General features: G+C 35.6%; 2 protein-coding genes across 4 annotated transcripts; one reads left to right on the plus strand and one right to left on the minus strand.

The window, feature by feature from the left end:
* LOC105125166 (uncharacterized) lies at positions 1-889 on the minus strand. The gene is made up of 2 exons (XM_011025492.1): positions 807-889; positions 1-680 (listed from the first exon to the last, which is right to left on the minus strand). Exon 2 carries the CDS (start codon positions 674-676, stop codon positions 260-262), a length of 417 nt encoding a protein of 138 aa, XP_011023794.1. The 5' UTR covers positions 677-680; positions 807-889; the 3' UTR covers positions 1-259.
* A 1,052-nt stretch (positions 890-1,941) lies between these two features.
* Positions 1,942-12,300, plus strand: LOC105125167 (haloacid dehalogenase-like hydrolase family protein). Of its 3 annotated transcripts, XM_011025493.1 has the most exons (29): positions 1,942-2,403; positions 2,726-2,826; positions 2,910-2,966; positions 3,047-3,141; positions 3,478-3,577; positions 3,999-4,057; positions 4,157-4,281; positions 4,560-4,692; positions 4,925-4,973; positions 5,161-5,241; positions 5,451-5,535; positions 5,729-5,789; positions 5,900-5,975; positions 6,353-6,463; positions 6,631-6,726; positions 7,232-7,354; positions 7,443-7,640; positions 7,943-8,047; positions 8,218-8,282; positions 8,737-8,830; positions 9,074-9,231; positions 9,412-9,461; positions 9,576-9,694; positions 9,972-10,079; positions 10,307-10,399; positions 10,973-11,009; positions 11,259-11,506; positions 11,589-11,738; positions 11,973-12,300. In XM_011025493.1, exons 1-29 carry the CDS (start codon positions 2,022-2,024, stop codon positions 12,135-12,137), a joined length of 3,324 nt encoding a protein of 1,107 aa, XP_011023795.1. In that variant the 5' UTR covers positions 1,942-2,021; the 3' UTR covers positions 12,138-12,300. The 3 variants fall into 3 exon arrangements, with proteins under 3 accessions (XP_011023795.1, XP_011023797.1, XP_011023796.1); XM_011025494.1 differs by lacking the exon at positions 4,925-4,973 and having other exon boundaries at positions 1,943-2,403; positions 5,154-5,241; XM_011025495.1 differs by lacking the exons at positions 10,973-11,009; positions 11,259-11,506; positions 11,589-11,738; positions 11,973-12,300 and adding an exon at positions 10,693-10,787.
* The last annotated feature ends 3,174 nt before the right edge of the window (positions 12,301-15,474 follow it).

Genomic DNA, 15,474 nt, shown 5'->3' on the forward strand with positions numbered 1-15,474 from the left:
TTTCATTTTTCAAGTTGTCCATTCTTTCAGCTACTAATCCTTGAAAACTAGAACTATAGCACTCACAAGCACACTAGTCATGGCCTTTATTCAAACATAGTATGAAGCACAGAAGCAGCAGGCCTAGAGGCAAGATAGCCATGACATATATATACGTTACATGAGTAACAAGAGCACCTTGCAGTTCAATACCATAGAAAAACTTAGCAGTGTAGACCACTCTATATGCTACAATTGCATCGCTTTGACTCATGATTGATCAACAACCTTTCTTAGGCTGGCAATCATTGGTAAAGGAATGGTGAGTATCAGTAGATGATCCAGAAGGATTGCCATAGTTCCCATAACTGCTGTTGGCCTCGTCGTCAGTGCTGCCCTTGTTGTCACCAGTAGAAGGGCTGCTAGTTGCATTATCATTATTGGTATCAGATGCTGGCACTGAGCCTGTCACTGGATTACCATAGGTGCCAACTTTTCCTGGTTGATTATTCGGCTTAACATCAGTTCCAGCATTGTTAATTGCATCTAATTTACCATCCTTCTGCACATGAGACAAAGGCTTATCATCAGTTTTTTCTGCCTTGATTTCCTTCAAAAGAAGCCTTCTAGCATCCACTTGAAGATCCAAGAATGCCAGACCTAGCACAAATAATACTGCGACGGTCGTCTTCATCATTAACCTGTTATTTTCATTTTCAATCAACAGCAGATTATCCAAGTATGCAGAGGTATTAAGATTAAAGAAGTAATTTACTTCCTAAACTGAAATTTAACTAAAAATGGTATTTCCACCCACTCTTACGTACCATATATCCCTTCTCTAGTGTGATCATTGGTTGATTAACATTGCTTCAAGGGAGCAAATTTATAGAAGAAACATGTTTATAATAATCATGATTAGTGAGAAACTAAGATTAAAATGTGAGCACAATGAAGTAGTGGAGTGATTACAAACTCACAATCTTCTGGCCTTATTGGTGAGGTCACACTCAGGTGTGCTTGAAAGGGGCCACCAGATACAGTAGTAATAATGAACAAGGGTGAAAAACATATCAGATAATCTGAATAAAGGGTTGAGATTTTTACTTGGTTTTGTTTATATTGAGGCTTAATTATGTTTGCGTTGTAGGGCTCAGCAAGTAAGTGCAGCACCAAAATATACAGTTTGTGCACTATGAATCTACCAGCTAGCAATGGCATGTTAATTGGTTGATGGCATAACAATAAGATCATTAATAATTTGAATACAGACAAGTATGCATCCTGCATATGCTCTAGGTAAATTGTAATTATGGGATCATAAAGTTGATCTGATTGCTAAGATAAAGTAATCTAAGGGGTAAACATGGAGCTAAAAATTGATGTAAAATGTTGAGAAAATCAGGCTCTCTCAAGCTGAATTGGACCTGTTTGGGTTATCTAAGCTCATTACAACCCAACTTACCAAATAAGTATGGGGCTAACCCTAGCATAGCATGAGCTCATACACTTAACCAGCCAAGTCCTTACACTTAACCATCCAATAGTGTATTTGAAAATATTTTAGGTATTTTTAAAATATTTTTTGTTTAAAAATATATTAAAAATATATTTTTTATTTTTTAAAATTATTTTTAATACCAGTATATAAAATAATCTAAAAATATATATATAAAAAATTAAATTTAAACAAAAAAAATAATCAGATTTTCATATTTGGAATGAAATTTCAAAAAGCATACCCTTTGATGGGTCAAGAAGAGTGGTCACCAAATGGATAAAGCACTAAATTATTCCAAGCCCCACAAATAAACCTAGCAAAATCAAAACCATTTCTCCACCACTAAAAAGATAGAGAAACGAAAGTCACTCACTTCTACCAATTTCCCTTAAAAAAAAAAAAATCCAGAAGGGACCATTTTTTCATAATATAAAACATTAAGGATTAATTTTGTTCTAACAAAAGCTAGTAAACTAAAACAGGCCACCGAGTACCCGCCACTCAAAACAGAATCAGTTTAACCACCAAAAAAGGGAAAAAAATGAAAGGCCAAGCCATGGCCATGAAACTACTATCCCCTCCATCTTCTCTATCAAGCCCCAAATTTGCTAAATCTCTTTTCTTTTTTACTTCCAATCCAAAAGGGTCAAAACCCATCTCAAGTTTAGTCCAACTTTTCCAATTGAGGTCAAAAAGTTTAGTCTTTACTAGAAAAATGGAAGTGAAGGCATGCGTGAAGGTGGAGCAAAAGAATGAAACTGAAGTAACAGGAAATGAGTGGGGTAAGGTATCTGCTGTGCTTTTTGATATGGACGGAGTGTTGTGCAATAGTGAAGAGCCTTCAAGAATGGCAGGTGTTGATGTTTTTGCTGAGATGGGAGTTGAAGTTACAGTGGACGATTTTGTGCCATTCATGGGCACAGGTAATATATATAGGTCTTAAGTTCGAAATTTTGTGATTTAATACAGTAATTATTTCTCCTGAGATAATTAATAAAAATAATGTCTTTGGATATGTGGTTTTAATCGGGGAGGATTTCAATTTCAGCAATTCTTTTTTGTTTCTTAAAAAGAACCCAAACGACTTCTCATTTGATATTTGGAGGACTTGTTGTTCCATTTTTTCAATGCTTATCCTTTTATTTCTGGAATTTGGTGTTGGGTGACAGAAATCTGATTGTTTGAGATGTAAATTTGATGGGAAGTAGTTGTCTTTTTAACTGCTGACTTTCTTCAATGTATTAGGCGAAGCAAACTTCTTAGGAGGTGTTGCTAATGTAAAGGGAGTCAAGGGATTCGATACCGAAATGGCGAAGAAAAGGTTTTTTGAGATATATCTAGATAAGGTGATTAATGCGACGCACCATCCAAGTTTGCAATGCAATATGAATTTGTTATATGATGCCTAAAGTCTTTTCATATCTTGCAGTATGCAAAACCGAATTCCGGAATAGGATTCCCAGGTGCCCTTGAACTCATTACTCAGGTATGAAATCCCAATGATTCAGAATTCGCATGATGAGATTGTATCGAGGCTATATTAACATAGTGCCTGCTGTACGACAGTGTAAAAACAAAGGCCTGAAAGTTGCTGTTGCATCTAGTGCTGATCGTATCAAAGTTGATGCTAATTTAGCAGCTGCTGGTTTACCAGTATCGATGTAAGCTTACCTATTGTTTGTCCAGTTTCTCTAGTTCTTCGAATAGCTATACAATTCCATTCTTTACATTTTGCTGATAATCACTGAAATGCTTAGTACTCAACGAGTTGTATTACCACCAAAATAACAAACTCAGGAATGTCAGATTAATTCCTCACTCAAGAAGTTAAATTTTGTTTTCTAAAGTAAAATTGAACTTAAGATATCTGGGCAATAGAGCAGTTACTCCATACATCTACCTTTATTGTGAAAGAATATTTGAGAGATGATTGTGTCTGTATGAGTCAAGAATTGGAGGATTTCTGTTCTGATTATTTGTTAGCGGCTTTTTATCAGGTTTGATGCTATTGTATCAGCAGATGCTTTTGAGAATTTGAAACCAGCTCCTGACATTTTCTTGGCTGCATCAAAAATCTTGGGTGTGCCCACTAGTGAGGTAATCTAGCTGATCCTGGGTTTAATCTTCTCTACTAAGGTGCAAGAATTATCAACTCAGAAAAGTCATGGCGTATAATTAGCATAACAGAAATTTTTTTTTTTTTTCTTTTAGACATTGAATTTTATTAAGGGAAAAAGAGAGAACAAAACAGAGGATAAGATATCCTCCTTGAAATGAGACAGCTTAACAAATTTCTGAATAAAAAAAGAGTTATAGGTTAGGGTAGGTGTTATTCTCTTTGATACCCATCACATTTTGTAGAGGATTCCAAAACTAGTACTGCCTGTCACCACATACTACTTTTTCTTGTTGATAGTTTATTATTGTTGTATCTTCTTTTCTTATTTCAATGGTGGTTAGCATATTTTTTCGTGTCTATTTTGGTCATATTGATGGATTTTTGCCCACCTTTTCCTAGTGTATTGTCATTGAAGATGCACTAGCTGGAGTACAGGCTGCAAAAGCTGCACAGATGAGGTGAAAATGTCAAATACTTGTGTATTTGGTGTCCTTGAGTTCTGATCATTAAATTCCTCCTTTTCTTATTCCAATGATACCATTCTGTGCTTCTTGCAGATGCATTGCTGTCACCACTACATTGTCGGAAGAAATTCTAAATGATGCCAGTCCATCTCTTATCAGAAAGGAGATTGGGAATATTTCGCTTGATGATATTCTCGATGGTGGATCTGGTGGCTATAGTATGTAGTCCTGAGAACATTCCGAAAATGTCATTTGTAACCATCAATAATGTAGACTTTTCAAGCTGCTTTGGTTCCATATTTTAAGAACCATGACTGTAATGATTGGAATTCATTTTTCATCAAAGATACAGTGCTTCAACGAGCACAATGAATTCAGTTTTATAATTGGCTTTGGATTTATCTTAAGATTGCAGATAATGACTTTTTCCTTGCTGGATAGTAGTTAAGGTTAATTTTCTTGCTGAATAAGATCTGATAAAGACATACGATTGCAGATGAGAAGATGCAGGGACCTCAGGTTCTGCACACTTCTGCACAAACTTCAGTAGCAATGCTCGAAGAAAGAAGAGAAAATGGGTCAATCCTTAACCAAGTTGCTACCAATGACAATGTTTCCTATATTAAGGGGTAAGAGAGGTCCTATTTATTTGAAATATTGGATTCATTTTCGAAAATAAAATAAAATAAATGAAATCTATGTGGCACCTTCTTCATCTTAATGACAAGCAGTGGATCTGAAAAACAAAACCACGGACTGCTGAAACAATTAGCTAGTCTTATGGCTCCCTTGCAATGTGTTTTAGATTATTTGGAGTCTGTTTGGTTCATACCTTAATAGGAAAACTTTCAAACACTGCAGTTTTGATGGCACAAAACTTAAACAGTTGTCCAAAATGATTCAAAATAAGGTTTGGCTCACAATGCTTTTAGGAAGCTTTCTTCCATTCATCTCATTTAATTTTCTAAATCAGTAGCTTTTGAATGTGAAATTCTTGGTGGCAAGATGTATCAAAATGATTTATTTCCAACAATGAAAAACTATTTTATAACAACTTCAGCTTGAGGATGCAGAAATAATTTGTGGACAGGTTGCAGGGTTCACGGCGTGATATAGTGAGATATGGCAGTTTGGGTATTGCTCTTTCTTGTCTGTACTTCACCATCACAAATTGGAAGGTAATTGACATAACAAAGAAGACCGTTACAGAAGTTGTATTCATCAGTTGAATCAATGTCAATCACTACAGTGATCATTTGAATAACCAGGAAAATGTAGCTTTGAATTTTAAAGTATTTGGTTGTTATAGATAGAATGAATTTTTAAATTATTACAGTCTTCTTGTCATTTTACTTCTTTTCACACATCTCTGTCAGCACCTTTTCAGGCAATGCAATATGCTTCACCTAAAGGTATATGGAACAAGTTGTTTGGAGTTGATACCCCATCCTTTGAACAGAATGAAAGTATAGGTATATTTCATCCTATATGATTTCATCCACCATGATATTTGTTTTCTGTATTTTGTGTTCTGATCTTCTCGGGATGCACTATGTCAAATCATGAGACATCCCTTACAGTATCCATGGTTGTTTCGAGTCTTTCTTGAGTAATAATTATATCCAAGATGAGAAATACAAACTCATTTAACTTTGTTTGTTTTAGGCAACTTAAAATCTTCAAGAGTCAAACAGTTTGTAAAGTATATATCTGATCTAGAAACCAAGTAAGTAACAAAGCCACAAGGTTTATTAACTAAATTAAATTTTCATGGCAATTTCTGTTCACCAAATTTCTGTTTAATCTGTCTTGAATTTTTTATCTTTCATGTGTCAGGGGAAATGCCACCATTGTGCCAGAATTTCCAGGAAAACTTGATTGGCTGAATACATCTCCACTTCAGTTTCAAAGGGTAAGTTTCGTCTAACTCACTTTTCTATTATAAATGTACAAGCATTAGAATCATGTTCAATATTTACATGGTCTTTTCCCATTAGCTTATTTTTACTCTCGAAGAACATGTGTGGCAAAATACCAAACTTCCATAGTAGATTGCTCTCAACCTCTCAAAAAGCTATCAGCTATCTAGTTATAAACTCCTATATGTTCCATTGTGGTATTCTTTCTTTATTAAACTATGTACTATCTTTGTCTTTTAGAACACTGACAGATTCTCAAGTAACAGAAAACTTTCTACTTTTAATATATATACATAGATGTGGCGTTTATACTTACTATTTCCTTCTATTTTAGTGAATTAATGCTAACCCTTTCAATCCCTTTGAGCAGGATCTGAAAGGAAAAGTGGTTCTGCTGGATTTTTGGACATATTGTTGTATAAATTGTATGCATGTCTTACCAGATCTAGAGTATCTGGAGAAGAAATACAAAGATGCACCGGTAACACCCTTGCCTCTCCTTCCATGCTGATGCATATTTTGTATGCAATCTTGTTGATACTTATTTTCATTGGCTTGATCATCTATTTTATTAATTCAGTATTCCATTGGCTCCGTTGTTCACTATACTTCAACATTAAACGTCTTTTATGTTCTTATATTCCACAGTTCACTGTTGTGGGGGTACATTCAGCTAAGTTCGACAATGAGAAAGATTTAGAAGCCATCCGTAATGCAGTCTTGCGCTACAACATCTCTCACCCAGTGAGTCAAATTTTAGAACTTCTATGAGCAAAATGTCAATTTTTTTCAAGCATTTTGGGCATTTTACAAAACAAGTATACTACATATCTAGTATAGTTCCATAAAACAGAGAAAATTTTCAATAGTTTTGCATATGAAAAACCAGAGGTGAAAGTGGCATAACTCTGGAAACTATCCAATAGTTTTGCATATAGTCCAGACCCTAAGCTAGTGAATGCATTATCTAGCTAGCATAATATGGGTGGGGCTGCAATGATAGTCCAACTAGAAACAGTTACAAGCTCTAATTTTGGAAAGAATTTAATCCTGTAATTGAACTTCTTAATCTCTCAGGAACCATAAGGCTATATAGGTTATTTTGTCTGCCAAGCAATTAACTTATTGAGGAAACCACATTTTAACATTTTATGATATCTGATGAGCACTTATGACATGTCAACTTGAATCTTTAGTTACATATATTAAATTATAGATTCGTCTTAACAAGTCTTTCCTACCAGTATAGGTTGTCAACGATGGAGATATGTTTTTGTGGCGTGAGCTAGGTGTCAGTTCCTGGCCTACATTTGCCATTGTTGGACCCAATGGTAAGCTTATTGCACAATTATCAGGAGAAGGCCGCCGAAAGGTACAACTCACACATGTATAATATATTACACATGCTTAATCTCAGAAAATTTCAATAATAAGAAAGTCCTCTGTCCTTTTCATTTTAGGATCTTGATGATTTAATAGAGGCAGTGCTTTTGTATTATGGTGAAAGGAAGATCCTGAACAGCAGACCAATTCCTTTGAGTTTAGAGAAAAATAATGATCCTCGCTTACTTAGCTCTCCTTTGAAGTTTCCTGGAAAGTTGGCAATTGATGTGCTGAACAACCGACTGTTCATTTCCGATAGCAACCACAACCGCATAGTATATCCTCCCTCTCTCTCTCTTGCACGCGCGTGCACGCACACACACACACTCGCACAGCAATACAATTCAGGTTTGCATATTCTGCCTGGTAGTGACTGCAGAAATGAAAGTGTGGTTGGTACTTATTGCCAATTTAGTAGTATCGATACACACACATTCATTGATCATCATCATGAGCTGCTAGAAAAACACTATAAAATGGCCCAGTAAAATCCTTATCCAGTAATATAAACTTTACCATAATGTTGATCATAAATATTTTTTGAGGAATTTCATATCTTGTAATTTTTTGAGTTCAGGTGGTCACTGATCTAGATGGAAATTTTATTGCCCAAATTGGCAGCAGTGGAGAAGAAGGACTGCGAGATGGTTCTTTTGATGATGCCACCTTTAATCGCCCTCAGGTGAGGATTTAGTCTGTAAGCTGTTTCTCCAGATATTTGTTATGGAGAAAAAACTTTTTATGCACTTCCCTATTTACGCGTCCATTTATGCATTTTGAGATCAGTCATCTTATATTTTCACTTTTGTGCTGGATATTCATGCTGAACATTGTGGTTTAATGCTTATTCAGGGTCTGGCTTATAATTCAAAGAAAAATATCCTTTATGTTGCAGATACTGAAAGCCATGCTTTGAGGTACGTGCATTTTAGAACCAGTCTTTAATTTTGTTGCAAGCCTTAGATGGCTCCCTTCAGTTTTTGTAGAGGGAGATCTGAAGTTCTCAATGACTTGTTTTACGCTGAAATTTATCTTCCCAAGACACCTTCCAATGCTGTTTTTTTTTTTTCCTGAGTAACAAAACCTTAATTGAGGTGACCTTTTCTTAGAATCTGCTTGGTAATTCAAAACTAGAATCAGAGGTAAATGAGAAAAATATGCTGAGCAATATATGAACCTATAATACATGTCTGATCAACCAAAGTTCTACATTCTTGCAAGGATACACTGTTAGTTTTGTAAGAATTTCCCAAGTTCTAACTATATCCTTCTTTTCCAGATTTTATGTGAGTTGAAACAGTTAAAAGTTGCATTGATAACATCATGCTAGTTATAAGTGAGTTTATAACTATTCAGTTTTTATTGCTGTAGGGAGGTTGATTTTGTCAGTGAGAAAGTGCGAACTCTTGCTGGAAATGGAACAAAAGGTTCTGATTACCAAGGAGGTGGAAAAGGAACAGATCAGGCAAGACCCCAAATACTTGGAATTTGGACACATTTAAAGCATTTGGGCATCCTTAACGTTTCATGTTGAAAATTTGGTTATCCCGTGTTTCATTAAGTTGGGAACATTAACGAAGAAAGTTTGTTGTTTAATAAAATATAATCAAATCCTTCCTAGTATGTGCTTAATACATTTACAATAACTAAAAATCTTGTTGATCAACCTCTTACTTTAAATTTAAAGACTTTTTGCATACTTTTTCAGGTTCTCAACTCCCCATGGGATGTCTCCTTTGAGCCGGTTAATGAGAAAGTTTACATTGCGATGGCTGGTCAACATCAGATATGGGAGCATGACGTATCAAATGGAGTTACTAGAGCCTTCAGTGGTGATGGTTATGAAAGAAACTTGAATGGATCAAGGTAAGCAGAGGAGGTTTATCTTAAATCTTTTTCTCCTATTCATTACATATTCATCATTCTTCTGTGTTTCGCCAATGTACATGCCTTTTAAAGTTTCTCTTCACATAAGCAATTTTTACATATTTTAGGTTCTGTACTAAATTCTGAACTGATTGCTTTTGTGTTTTGTTATGGAAATAGCCCTACGAGCACATCATTTGCTCAACCTTCTGGAGTTTCATTATCTCCTGGTAAAATCTTGGGATATTCCACAGCTTTTTGTAGCTTTCAATTGATTTTAAAATATTCCATATGAAGCTTTGACTCTTATAATTGTGGACATTTCACTTTGACCCTATTCATAGATTTCGAGCTATATGTTGCTGATAGTGAAAGTAGCTCCATTCGAGTGCTTAGTCTAAGAACAAAAGGAACGAGGTTGCTAGCCGGTGGTGATCCAATTTTCCCTGACAACTTGTTTAAGGTGATTCTATTTCTGATTAAGAAACCACTTGTGTTTTGGATTTAGAGGCCATTATCCAAGTTTGATTCCAGAAAGTGATGTCCTGGAAAGGAGAAATGGTAGACATTTCTACAGTTCTCGCTTTTCATGAAACGATCCCTGGAGATTAATATATCAATTTCTGATTACAGATATACACCAAACTAAACCTTTTTAAAGTTCATTTCCAGTAAATACTATCTTTTGCACTTAATGATCATCCACTTATGATTTATTCCTATAATATTCAATTTTGCAGTTTGGAGACCATGATGGTATAGGTTCCGAGGTACTTCTTCAACATCCATTGGGTGTATTACACGCGAAGGATGGTCTAATATACATAGCAGATAGCTATAATCACAAGGTAATTTGATCATGACTGAAAACTTGGAAATTCTAATTGTCTAGGCACACAGCAAGTAATATGCATCCGACATTATCTTGGTAGCTTTGTAATTTTTTTTGTTGAGAATCCATTTAAGTTTGTTTCAGCACATCTGTACTTTCATCTGCGCTTAAAATGTTGTCATATTGATCATGATAAAGGATTGAACATTATTAAATTACTTTAATTTATCCTTCAATTTTCAGATCAAGAAGTTAGACCTAGCTACTAAAAGGGTCACTACAATAGCAGGAACAGGAAAAGCTGGTTTCAAGGATGGAAAAGCACTAACTGCCCAGGTTAGAAAATGGTGCAAAATGTACTTCATATTCTTATTCAGGAACCTGAAGTGTCTTTTACGTCACAAATTGTTGATATCCTTCTACAGGAACCTGAAGTGCCTCTTATTTCGCAAAATGCATATACTTGATACTGTTTTCTATTCTTCAATACCATTCCATTTTCTGGTCTAAAAGCACATATGATTGACTGAGCTTTTCTAAAAAAATGTTTCCAAAATAAAGTACTGCCTATTTTAGTATATGTTAATGTGATGATTTGGAATTTTTCCATTTTCATCCACTTCTAATAGAATGTGTGAGAACGGAGTGAGCAACAATCAGAAAGATAGCTGACAACATGTCTTGGGAGATAGCAGACAACATGTCTTGGGATGTTTCTGCTTTTCGGAGCTGGTGATTATTCACAAAAATTCATCTTGATCATTCCATTTTAAGCTAGTGACAAGCTCTTAATGTGTTAATGTCTCTAGATTTTTTATAGGCTGCAGAACATTATCAGCTTACAGCTTACTCCTGCTTTACCAAGCTGCCTGAAATATCAATTCTGATGCATTGATTTATTTTCTTCAGCTCTCAGAGCCGGCGGGACTTGTTGAGGCTGAAAATGGTGATTCCCATACATCTTATGTGCTATATACAATAGCCAATTTTTTAATTCACAGTATTGAAATGTCAGCATCACTTTGTGAAGATTTTAGATGTGTTCATCTTTCCTTATCGCACATTTTTCGTTAAAGGACTTCGTTTGGCTTTACTTCCCTCTTAATCAAGTAGATCCATTTAATTGTTTTCCATCAAATAGATAAGTTTCCTTCCAAATTAACTTGATGTGAAACCTCTCCTTGGTTATTTGCAGGAAGGCTTATTATAGCTGATACGAACAACAGTGTTATCAGGTATCTAGACTTGAACAAGGGAGAAGCTGAACTTCTAACTTTGGAGCTGAAAGGAGTTCAGCCTCCAGCATCAAAATCCAAATCCTTGAAACGTCTCAGGAAGCGATCATCAGCTGACACAGAGACAATCAAAGTTGATGGTAGTTCATCCAGCGAGGGCAACTTGCGTATCAAAATATCAGTACCTGAAGAGTATCATTTCTCAAAGGTCTCCTAAGATCCAACCTCGTTAATATAGTTTCCTACCAAGTTGCATATCATAACCTCCTCTTTTGTGGATTCAACTACAGGAAGCACGCAGTAAATTCAGTGTTGAAACTGAGCCTGAAAACGCAGTGCTGATTGATCCCTCCAAAGGCTATCTAAGTTCAGGAGGAACGGCAAGCATTCACTTTAAGAGATCTGACGCCTCACCTTCAATGGGGAGAATAAATTGCAAGGTATGCCTTTATTTTTTTGTTTTGCGGACCAGTTTGACAGCAAAAGACAAAGGTTAGAGCATATGTTTTACATTCCGAGGATGCATTTTCTAAGGAAATTTCATGTAGGCATGTCTGTGATGGACAGCTTACAACTTTCCTGATGGTAGTATTCAAGGAGAAAAACTCCATGCTAAGCTTACAATTTCCTGTTAGTTATTCACCAAGAAATAATCAGTTTGGATCATTTTTCAGGTTTACTATTGCAAGGAAGATGAGGTCTGCTTATACCAATCACTTCTCTTCGAGATACCCTTCCAAGAAGAAACTCCAGACTCAACCCCATCAGAAATCACACTTGCGTATCTTGTGAAGCCCAAATCTTCACCGAGCAAGTTGCAGCTACCAATTACCGGGTGATGGCATTCCCATGTAAATGCGTTGTAAGCTTTTCTTTTTCAATTTTATGCTATATTCACCATTGAACATTGAAGTTGATTGGATGAAGCAGTTTGTCCCAGTAAATAAAAGAAAATGATACTTTTACTGAAGTTGAAGATGTCAACAGATTGTCACATATAAATCTTTAGTTGACATTTATGAAGAGAGAACAAAATAAAGAGATTAGTGAGCATTGCAATATAGAGATTGCAGCCCTTTCTGGTCACCTCTGCTCTTCTTTGCAGCCCTAAAAACTAATTCTAAAGCATATACCCTTTATGTTAGTTTTATTCTAGAACTTTTTGCCATTACTGCTTTCCGATCACCCTTTCCTTCTTCTGTAAAGACTGCTTTCTTGGACTTGGTGGGTTAAGTGTGAACCAAGCACGTTAATGGCTTACATTTTTTTTTCATTGCATGGAGAAGTGACACACAAAGCCAACATTTTAGTTTCCCGGTTTTGAAAGTAAGAACCCTAATCTCATGACATCCAAGGCTTGATATTTCAAATGCATAAAGCGAAAAATAAATAAATTGTGTTTTGCATGAATATGCCTTTTATTTATTGCCACATTGTATTAAATAAGATCTCACATCACTCTCGCATATAAATTTGTGTATATTTGCAACAAGAACTTAACAAAAGCTTACACTCTTCCCCTCCCTTGCTCTCCCTGTTATGGCATCTGTAAAACAAATAGATCTCCGGCTCCCATACAAGTATAGTTGGGGACCAAGGATGTGTTTGGTTAGTGTTCTAGTATAGGAAGAGATAGATAAAACATAAAAACTTGTTTGGTTGGAGAGACGGAAAATAAATCTGTATTTGAGACGATTTTGGAATTAATTTATGTTATTTCAAATCAGGAAAGACAAGAAGATATCACCTTTTCATCTCTCATGTTGTGAGACATGAATCAAATGCTAAGAAATACAAATTGAATACCAGTCAAAATAAAACTGCAAAATGCAGATTGCAGTGCAAATACATGGAGGTTTAGTGTGCAGCCATGAAAGTAGTAGAATCAATGAACTACATGAGACAACCAGCATAATGAGCTCGTGGATATTTTCATTGTAGTTGTGACCATTGTACGAAAAACTGATCAGGCATCTGCAGCTCGTAAGGAAGCAAACCACTTGAAAAGAGCTTCCTCACTCTACGTACTCTCAACATAAAAACCAAATGACCACGTAATCCCCACCACCTGCAGGTAAAATGGCATATAACCTTGAACAATAATGCAATTGCGCAGAGGAACACAAGTTCCAGGGCCATTGCAAAGAACCTTAGATTTTTGAACTAGAAGAAAATAAAACGTAAATGAAAAGTACACCACTTGAGTTCTGACTGGAATCATTAGCCATAATGCATGAACCACAGCTCGTAAAGTTACCCCAACAAAGGTTATGTATGGCTGACCAACTTCCCTACTGTAAATCTGTAGGGGTTGAGCAGAGCCTCTCTTACCCCCATTCTGGAATAGCAAGTTGAAAATCACTTCAAATTGGTGCAAAACCAAGACAAACAATCTACTACAATTCTTTTTCTATTTTCAAGTAAAATCACTCACAATTAACACAAGAAGAAAATGCATCATTAACCTTAGCTCTCAATCAGAACCAGAATTCATAAGAACATGCAGCCTAGTCATCTGGATTCATGAATCAGGACTTAATTCATTCTTTTTTTCTAGATCAGAAGCGCTGTTATTCTTAATCCATGCCAATTTTATCCACACAAATTGGGGTTTAAATTCATACATGATGCAAGAATAAACTGCCCAGTTACTCCAAAAAATCCTAAATTGATGGTAGCTGGCAAATATGTTCTTATATTCACTAATCATAGCATCTCCATCGTAAATCCAATGATCCTTTTTGTGTATGTACCGCGCCTCATCATCATGTATCTCTTAACATTTTTGTGCAGACTACCTCTTCGAGAGTCCCGTTACCAGAATTTTCATCCCAGGAACAAGAGGATGCTCATGCATCAATACATACATAGTAAATATAAGATATATATAACTCTTAGAACCCACGTATAAGAGTATATAATTATGCTTCAGAAATCAGCAATAATCTCCGTTCCTCACATAATAACCAGAGCTGATAACACAAGTTTTTAAATGTAACAATGTCCACTTGGATCACCATACTTTACTAAAACAGAAAAAATCATACTAATTCAATAGATAAATACTCATAAAGTCAACAATTTGATCCGAACCCTAAATTCCTGCCAACTTCAATCCTTATCTTGAAGTTGACTTGCACAAAGAATCAGAGTTTTTTCTTGAATGGAATGCTTAAATTGTTGTATGGATTAAGGGAGACAGGAAAGGGTCAAGTTCTTTTCTTGGCAGCAGATGCCGACACTGAATAATATATACTTTCTCAGTGTCATTTTTCTTAAATCTTTGCGTACAAGATTGAAATTTAGGACTTCCTATGTATTTTCCTTTCGATGCTTCAAAACTGTGGCATGCACTTGTGCTCCACTTACAGTAATCTTAATGATTTGTCATAGTTGGTTGTTCCATTCTCTCGTAAAAGTGACCATGACAGGGACTGCCAGTATAACTTGTAAGTTAGGATCTATCCTCAGATTGTAGTGTTGTAGGAAAAGTCGCATGAAGTAGACATGGATGCTCTTAGGGTAGCCACCGTCTATTGCAACCACCCCCATCTGAATTGTATGGAGACCACATATATCGGTCGGTTTCATTGACATGTTGGTCATAGTTGTTAGATTTTGTCCAGTTGAAGTAACCTCTTGATCCGAGAAACTCACTTGAAGTTGAGTTTGTGCCGTGATTCCGATTGAATTAGACGAGATATTCACTTGGAAAATTAAACTTTAAAAATGATGTTTTTTCAAGCCAAAAACATTATAATAAAGGAGCTCTCAAGATGAGTCGATCGGAACCTCCATTTTTTCTTCTTATCGCGAAGTACACACTAATAATGGGTGGATTTGTGGTGATAATTAGTGTTTACTAAGTCAAGAGTTTCTATGCCATCATTTCATTACTAATTATAATTAATTATGATCAACATAATTATTGTGGTTTGACGTAAACTAATCAGAGAGATTGATTGCCTATCAAGGCAAGCAGCACTCGTGCACATTCCATTGGCTAAATAAATAAATGATCATGGGAAACAAAATAATATTTATTTTCTTTCATATTAGCTGCAGAGAACAAGGTTAGACCGCTATACCTAGAAAATAAATTTATAATTAATTAATGGATGGAAACAGTCTCTGCTTAGCTTCTTGAATATGCATCATTTCATGTGACAAGATCCA

The sequence above is a fragment of the Populus euphratica genome, unplaced genomic scaffold (assembly GCF_000495115.2).
Source record: "Populus euphratica unplaced genomic scaffold, PopEup_1.0 scaffold28.1, whole genome shotgun sequence".
NCBI lineage: Eukaryota > Viridiplantae > Streptophyta > Magnoliopsida > Malpighiales > Salicaceae > Populus > Populus euphratica.